This window comes from Apostichopus japonicus, chromosome 18 (genome assembly GCF_037975245.1).
Source record: "Apostichopus japonicus isolate 1M-3 chromosome 18, ASM3797524v1, whole genome shotgun sequence".
In the NCBI taxonomy this organism is placed as follows: domain Eukaryota; kingdom Metazoa; phylum Echinodermata; class Holothuroidea; order Aspidochirotida; family Stichopodidae; genus Apostichopus; species Apostichopus japonicus.
Genome location: NC_092578.1, coordinates 6,590,621 through 6,599,747, shown reverse-complemented (window position 1 = coordinate 6,599,747; position 9,127 = coordinate 6,590,621). Strand labels below are relative to the sequence as shown.

The 9,127-nt window shown below is 40.0% G+C and overlaps 1 protein-coding gene across 1 annotated transcript; it reads left to right on the top strand.

The window, feature by feature from the left end:
* The first annotated feature begins 2,707 nt into the window (after positions 1-2,707).
* LOC139958750 (actin, non-muscle 6.2-like) lies at positions 2,708-8,768 on the top strand. Its single transcript, XM_071956071.1, has 5 exons — positions 2,708-2,854; positions 5,406-5,588; positions 5,841-6,080; positions 6,895-7,141; positions 7,641-8,768. Exons 2-5 carry the CDS (start codon positions 5,466-5,468, stop codon positions 8,156-8,158), a joined length of 1,128 nt encoding a protein of 375 aa, XP_071812172.1. The 5' UTR covers positions 2,708-2,854; positions 5,406-5,465; the 3' UTR covers positions 8,159-8,768.
* Positions 8,769-9,127: the final 359 nt, after the last annotated feature.

The following is a 9,127-nucleotide window of genomic DNA, read 5'->3' as shown; positions in this document are numbered from 1 at the left end:
GAAGAGGAAACATAATGCTACACAATGTTCTTAGCCAAAAAGGCCGAGAAGCGAGTTAAGAGATGGAGAATGGTGTGTTTGCGGGAAACATCCTATACGGTATGGCAATGTACTGTGCTGCTTACGGTGCTGCTTACGGTGCTGCTTACGGTGCTGCTTACGGTGCTGCTTACGACAATAATTGTAATTCTGTCCAAAACCAGAAGAGGCCATAAAATAGTCATAAGTTTTACTTTACAGTTTGTCTGAACCTTTTACTGATGTTTCTTATGCTATTCTCTCGTGGATGACACCGAGGAATTACCTTTAAGATAAGTCAACCTTCAAAATACCGTTTTTATAACGTTCCTATATACCTATACACCCTATTATACAGAGATGGGCAGTTATTGTATTTCACCATTACCTTTGATTCAGGCATTTTCACAGAATGTATCTATTGTTTGCTCCTGTTATCGCTGAATAAGAGACCGTAGAAGTAGAATTTGTCATCCAGTTGCCAAAGCGAAAGGGGATCGTGTGAATGTGTCAAATTTGGTAATGACCAAAGTCCATGCAATATGAGCAACCTTCAAATGTACATGCTATAATGTGTTACAACGTTGTAGCAGTAGCACTTAGCTTGCTAGAAATCGGTTTACATGGGGAGGAAGAGTGTGAGGTGGGAGAGGGGGAGGAAGAGGGTGAGGTGGGAGAGGGGGGGGGTAGGTTAGGCTAAGGAGGAAAATGAGTGTACGATTGCTATCGACCAAATTCTTACGTCCACTCAAATTTGATTATGTGTTGACATTGCGAATCTACTACCTACGAAGGGTGTGCGGGAAGGTAATGTGATTATCTGATCGTATTAATACGGTAATCAGGGGGATCTGGGTGGGGTGGGGTGGGTGGAGCGTAATTCAGTGATGGTTAGTAATAGTCGTCCTTCTAAAAGTCTAATCTTAAGTTGTGGTAGGTCTTATCTTTATTATGAGTCAATATACATACGGCCCGTATCAGGTGTACGTAGTTAGGCTACGTGTGACAAGTGAACTTAGTACCTCCTTAGCAACGGGTGGTGACTAAACCCCCTACAAGAAAAACGTGCACAATAACTTTATATGTGAAATATCTGAACATCTATCCCACCTTGGCACCCACCCCCCCCCCCCCTTTTTTCGCACATTGGATTGAAATGGTGGAGTGACACAGCACTATTAAAGTTTATTATGTCAATGTTTGTAAACTATACGAATTCCTTCGCAAGATTGGTCCTCCCAGGTTATCAGCAAAATAGATGAACGATTAAAGTGACTAAACAAATGCTTTAGCATTTTGTTATCCTAATATTATTCAAATCTGAGAATTGTAGACGTCAGGGTCAAACGTAGAGAATGATTTTGATTTTGTTTTTTGTTTTTCTTCCTTTTTATTTTATTCCCCTCAACGTCTCGTAGGTGTCAGAGAACGCTGAATTTGACTCCAACTTTGAGACAGACTCGGCACCGATTTGTAACCGACTTTTTGTTTCCACCCCCCTCCCCCGTCACCAAAACCCCCACGTATGTACACCCCTGAATGTTTTATGTGTTATAACAAGACCATGAAACATGTCTGCTCTTCTATACAAAGTATAATTCTGTGAGATAAATGTTAAAGGCAAATAACAAAGACAGATATTGGATTTCGTCCCACAATCTACACTAAAAACTGGACGTTACCTGTCGCAGATAGGGACTGTCCATTGTGAAGGCAAAAATAAGTATGAAATACTTGAAATGAAATTTGAAAATTGAATATTATGAATTTTATGAAATTTGAATATTTATGAAATACTATACTAATATAAATATGCATGGGACAATTTGCATATCATAAATTTTCAATCCTGACGTTGTGGAGACAAAGTTAACGTCAGCGAGGGGGTACGGGATATGGTAGGATATATGATAGGGAATTAGTTATACCTCTTTGGACAACTTTGAACCAAATTTCTGCCATTCAGTAAGTGCCATGGTAAGGGCTATCAATTTTACCCCCATATCTGCAAAAAGGTTTATTAAATGGTCATTCATGTTTTTCAACAAAGTGGCCAAGCATTTCCTCTCTTCTTCACTCCCTTCCCCTGCCCCCCCCCCAAACACCCCGGCCGCCACCGCAAAGCCTCTGTCACCACTGAAACATTTGTTCCTGGACTAGTTTAACCCTTAGTCCCAACATGTGGACATAAGTTTGAGGGTCAGAACTGAACAGATGAAAACTTTCCGTAATTGTAGCCAGTTGGCTAAATGTGGGGCCTGATAACTTTGCTGGTGACAATTTAGCGTATACATATGAAAAACACACACGATTTCATGAAACAGAATTATGTATAGCAGTAAAATTCTCTAACTGGTGGGCACCTGCAGAACAAACATTTTATAAATGATATTGTAATTTATGTTATTGCTTTGTAAAAATGTAACAAGAAAATTTTAAAATCATTGCATTATGACCTACATAAATATATATAACAGCATAGTGACCTTTTCACCTACATAATACCTCGACAAGGCTTACTCTATAGAAATAGCATGGCAAATGATGATATACCTTTTAAGTTATGATAAATATATTTATGATGATGCAATCATATATAAAGTAAATCATCTATTGACAAAAAAAGATATCAACTGAGTCGATGATAGGATATGAATATTCATTCATTTACCAATGAACTTTGTAACCTTGGTAGCTTTGATCAAATTTGGAAGTGTTGATACCGTCACGGGTGGGCTTTGTTATGCAAATGATCGTATAAAACTGAGAACACAGCCCATCGAATCTTACTTTCCAACTTCAATCAGAGGCAAGAATCATCTCAATCATTAAGTCGGTAAGTTTTATTAAATTTTGATTTGGCTTCAAATTTTTATTAGAGTTTTTTTGATAAAGTAATTTCCTAATAAATTGATATTTTTCGAATTGCGTATATTGTAAGCTAAATCTAAAATGTAATTTCCCTTCCATGACAGAGTTTTCGAAGGATTACATGTTTTCGGACTAACACGGTTTAGACTTTTTTTTCTTTTTCCGGTGGGTAAAGTAAACTTCTGGCCATATTGATCAACTTGGGGGTATTGTTTTTAAATAGGTGTAGGCTATGAGTTCTAATATAGCGTATACAGCTCATTTGTATATATATATTAAGTATATATGTATGTATGTATGTATGTATATATATATATATATATATATATATATATATATATGTACATAGATACCAAAGGATGCCAGAACAGAACTATACGTAGCTCTACTCATGCTATTAGTTGCTCGAGTACCTCATTTCACACTTACAATACTTCAACGACAGTTTGCTTAAGCCTTGAGATACGACGTTTGTTTGCATGACCCACCCATTGGTTGACATATTATTAATTTCATTTTTGTGATATCTATATTTTGTTTACTTTTCACTGGCTCGCTCCGTCTATAGTTAACGTCCTATTCTCTTTATTTAAATAATCACATTGAATTCATAATGTTATCAAGATGTTCACTGCATGTGACTATCGTGAATTCAGATGAGTGACAGGTTTACAGATGGAAAGACAAAACGCCGGGGTCAAGCAAACAGTAAACCGACCGTAAAATGAATTGTGTAATGAGTGCCGGGAGAATTTTAGGTTTAGGGGGACAAAAGTAAAAGCTAGTCAAGGGATGCATCTCCAATGAGCCCCTGCCACCCCTTCCACCCCCCCCCCCCAAGACATATTCATTGATACCCTGCAGAAGTTCAGGGTTCTTTTGAAGGACTTGTCAAGGAGAATTCCATTTTTATTTTATTTTCCGTTAACCATTCAATCAAACCTATAAGCTTTCTTTCGTACACACGACAAGGATAAAGTTGCTTTACCCAGGAAATTCATCAATTGTCTTCCTCTTGAACACCATTTTGGTCTTCGTTCTAATCCTTAAAACGATTTACGTGATTATACAAGGATACAATGGATCTTATACGGAATCCCTTAAACATAATAACTACAAATAATCAAAGTTAATCCAGTTTGTCTTCAGCGTGTCTTTAGGTATAATTAATGAATATTCATAGGGTGGGTGGAGTCGGTTTAACCGAGTTTAATATGGGTCGTACCATATAAAGGCATGCATCGCTTTGTCTACTTAACCACTTGCTGATTATAGATTCCGTGGAATGACCTATGATCAGACATACTCGATGTCAATTACTAGTTTTAGAGATTAGACGTATAGGTTATTATTGAAGACATACTATATAATGTGATAAAGGCTTTGATCGGTACCCATAGGCGTACGAGGCGGGGGGGGGGGGGGGCAGGGGCAGACTGCCCCCCAAATTTCCAGAGGACAAGAAATTCGGGCAAAAGTCCCGAAAATTCGGGCAGCCTTAGAGGGGAAAAATAATAAATATATATAAATATGCAGTAGCTTGCCCGAATCTTTTTCAAATTTTTGCCCGATAATTCCGTGGAGAGCGATAGGCCTAATGATTTTCTTTATTTAGCATCATGATGCCCGAATATTTCCGTGTAACACCACCGTAAGCGCAGCTCATCTGGGCTACCACGCTTTTTGCACTATCGCCCAAAATTATTACCAGGGAACGCCGCTCACAATCTTGGTGACATGCATGCATGGAGATTAGCAGTCTCTGAAGTGAATGACTACAAGTCTAAAACGATCGTTACAATTTTTTCTTCTTCTAATTTACCAAATATTTGGGGAGGTGTAAATTTCTAAAACGTGAGATTACAAAATAAAGAATGTTTAGATGCAACTTGCAAGGCCTCAGAAGTGCCATTTCCGGCAATCTGAGAGCCAGCTTTTGCCAAAAAAATTCTTGTGCGCTACGCGCCAACTGATGGTGGCGCTCCGCTAAGATAGTGTCACGGGAACTTTCGGGCACAAAAGTTTCTGCCCCCCCCAAACTGAAATGGTCCCGCACGCCTATGTCGGTACCGTATAGCATATCTACTGCAATGTTTGAGAAAATCAATCTTGCAGTTCTGACAGGATCTACTTTGATAACCGTGACGAAAAAAATCATAAACAAACTTAGACATAATTATATGAGCCGTTTGCCAGAACAAATATTTACGAATGGAAAAAAATATTCAAAGTCAGTTTCAATTAGTTATACTTATTTACTTTACTCAAACATCATCAGAATTCCATCGTGTAATATTTACCAACAACCTTTTAATTCAAATTCAGGATTTTTAATTACACTTTGTCTTGGGGAAATCTAATTGTAATTCCAATTAAAGTTAAGTTTCTCCGTTTGTTCGGCATGGCGAGTCTAAATGTGATATTTGAGTGAATCATTTCTCATCTGTAGTATTCCTATACGTTTCGTTATATTTAATGTTGTTGCTTAATTTTCTTTTCTTTTTTACTTATTACAGAATCGAGATTCAAATTTGACGTGAATATTAAAAAAAATATAATCAACACAACAATTAAATATGGATGACGACGTACAGGCCCTGGTTATTGATAATGGATCCGGTATGTGCAAGGCCGGTTTCGCTGGCGATGATGCCCCTCGTGCTGTGTTCCCATCAATCGTAGGCAGACCAAGACATCAGGTAAAGGCCAACGGCATTGAAAGCTTGACTATTTCATGTATACGGTTTCTTTGGAAATACAAGACATTTACCAAAAGTTACAATGTCTGTTTTTGATTGGATGATGGAGCCCGTCAGTGTTGCCACAATATTGTTTAGCATGTTGAAATTAACATAAAATTTCCCCCCAATTTTACTAATCAGTAGTCTTTCAGCTGGTCGTTTTGAAGAATGAAAATACTTGCATTAAACAAAAAAATGATTCTTTAACAGGGTGTGATGGTCGGTATGGGACAGAAAGACAGCTACGTCGGAGATGAAGCACAGAGCAAACGTGGTATCCTCACCTTGAAATATCCAATCGAACACGGTATCGTCACAAACTGGGATGATATGGAGAAGATCTGGCATCACACCTTCTACAATGAACTCCGTGTAGCCCCTGAGGAGCACCCAGTACTCTGCACAGAAGCCCCCATGAACCCCAAAGCCAACAGAGAAAAGATGACACAGGTAAGAAGAGGTTTAACATTATTCTCATCTCGATTATTTTCTCAATTAGCAATCAGTTTATTCAGTTCGGTGCGTTCGATATTCAAAATATAATGAAAATAGTGTTAAAGACAGTAACAATGTTATAAACTATGAGTGAAAGGGTTTGTCATGTCACAATGCAAATATCACAACGCTTTAAGTAAACATTGATTACATTAATGCTTCCAGCGAAGAGAATAGGCTTTGAGACAGGGGCTGGTGAGAGAGGCTATGAGTTGATCCCTGCAATTCAAATCTTGTTATTTTTGTTATATAATTTTACCATCCCGAGGGCTCCATCGTAGCTGTAACTAACTTAATTTTTACTTTTATAATAGTTTTTTAGTAATAGGGAATACAGTTGTCACAACCCTCTACTCCCCATTCCTACTACCCACCTCTACTACCCACCCCTACTCCCCACCTCTACTCCCCACCCCTACTCCCCACCCCTACTACCCACCTCTATTCCTCACCACTACTACCCATCTCTACTCCCCCACCCCTACTACCCACCTCTATTCCCCACCCCTACTCCCCACCCCTACTACCAACCTCGATTCACCACCACTACTACCCATCTCTACTCCCCACCTCTATTCCCCACCACTACTACCCATCTCTACTCCCCACCTCTATTCCCCGCCACTACTAACCATCTCTACTCCCCCACCCTTACTCCCACTCCTTCTCTCCCACTTCTTAATCACTTATTCCGTTGATCATCCTGAATTGCGGTGGTTTAATCTAGCTTTCCTTTCACTTTTAACATTGTTAATTCTGTTTATTCCAGATCATGTTTGAAACCTTCAACTCTCCAGCATTTTACGTGTCCATCCAAGCCGTGTTGTCCCTGTATGCATCTGGTCGTACTACTGGTATCGTCATGGACTCTGGTGACGGTGTCTCCCACATGGTACCCATCTATGAGGGCTACGCCCTCCCCCACGCCATACTCAGGCTGGACCTTGCTGGACGTGACCTCACAGATTACATGATGACTATCTTGACTGAGAGAGGCTACACTTTCACAACCACAGGTAGGGTCATCATTGTACTCTCATCAATTACAAGGTAACATTACCCCTCATTACCCACATTCATAGTGCATTTGACAAAAAATGTTGTGACATGTGAATAATGTGAACCTTATCTTTGTTTACCTTCAACATCTGCCTTTGCATCCTCTCTGCACCATTTATCCGTCTTCTCTGCACCATTTATCCCTCCTATCTGCACCATATATCCGTCCTCCTGCACCATTTATCCGTCCTCTCTGCACCATTTATCCGTCCTCTCTGCACCATCCATCCGTCCTCTCTGCACCATTTATCCGTCCTCTCTGCACCATTTATCCGTCCTCTCTGCACCATTTATCCGTCCTCTCTGCATCATTTATCCGTCCTCTCTACACCATTTATTCGTCCTCTCTGCACCATTTATCCGTCCTCTCTGCACCATTTATTCGTCCTCTCTGCACCATTTCCCCCCTCTCTGCACACCAACTTACCCACCATCTTCTCTTGATCTGTTTCGTAGCTGAACGTGAAATCGTCCGTGACATCAAGGAGAAGCTCGCTTACGTTGCTCTTGACTTCGAGCAAGAGATGCAGACAGCTGCTGCCAGCTCGACACTGGAGAAGAGCTACGAACTCCCTGATGGTCAGGTCATCACCATTGGCAACGAGCGATTCAGGTGCCCAGAAACACTCTATCAACCATCCTTCCTCGGAATGGAATCGGCTGGCATCCACGAGACTACATACAGCAGCATCATGAAATGTGACGTGGACATTCGAAAGGACCTATACTCCAACGTTGTCCTCTCCGGCGGTAGCACCATGTTCCCTGGTATCGCTGACCGTATGCAGAAGGAACTCGCCGGCCTCGCTCCTCCTACGATGAAGATCAAGGTCATCGCTCCACCAGAGAGGAAATACTCGGTCTGGATTGGTGGATCCATCCTAGCATCTCTCTCCACCTTCCAACAGATGTGGATCAGCAAAGAAGAGTATGATGAATCTGGTCCAAGCGTCGTCCACAGGAAATGCTTCTAATTATGATCAAGTCAATTTTGTACAATTTCATGGAAACTGAGTCCACACTACCTGGCCACGGAAAACAAAAAAACTCACTTCCAACAGAGTCATCAATTTCCCCATTGACGTTTATTAATGTACATATAGTGCAACATCATAAAGACCAAATACCTAATCGTAGTTGTCAAAATAATGCCGGTGTCCAAAATGCTCTGTTTTGGATACTACCGGATTACAAATATGTAATAAAAATATGTACACCCAGAGTACGACAGACGATGTGTCTGCATACAATTGCATATAGTATAGTAACTGAACTAGTAGAAACACATTCTGAAATTTAGTACCGTATATGCAACATGATTTCAAGAAAGTAGCTTCTTCGTCGATAAATGCCGTCATGAAAGAATTCAAAGCAAAATACCATAATGTCCCTCCTCCAGCCCATCCCCACCGCTCCCCCCCCCCCCACCCTAACCGCATAAAAATGGTTTCCAAGAAGTTTAAATGTGAAATTATAAATACGGATGTAAATGTATATTTATCGTAAAGTTTTGCTAAACATGTTCATACATAGATTGGCGATTTATTCTGAAATAAAAAGAAAATGTAAGCAAATATGAAACCAGTTTATTGTTTGTTTATTTGTACCTTTTTTCGTGTTTTTACTTTTTATGTAAATTTTCCTCAAGTTTGAACATAACTCAATCACACGGTCGCTTAATTGTGAGTCAGAGATCCTATACAGCTTGTTTACAGCGACGCAGACAACAAAGGAAGGGAGTGCTCAAACTCGTATGTATGTATTGTATGTATGTATTTTAGATCCTCAAGCAGGAACTCGCGAAGAAGCCTCATTGGCTTATCAAAGCCGCGAGCTGACTGAAGTCAGTGTCTTAGATTCATATTTAACGTCCATGATTATGAATTGTTAATTGTCAACAACTCTATAACTGGACGAAATACAATAAGCTCGGAGTGGCTCGA

Excerpts from the sequence above, each read along its gene's own strand:
- LOC139958750 (XM_071956071.1), top strand. The coding sequence starts at position 5,466 with ATGGATGACGACGTACAGGCCCTGGTTATTGATAATGGATCCGGTATG. Across the intron at positions 5,589-5,840 it reads TAGGCAGACCAAGACATCAG|GGTGTGATGGTCGGTATGGG; the intron begins GTAAAGGCCAAC and ends ATTCTTTAACAG. Across the intron at positions 6,081-6,894 it reads ACAGAGAAAAGATGACACAG|ATCATGTTTGAAACCTTCAA; the intron begins GTAAGAAGAGGT and ends TGTTTATTCCAG.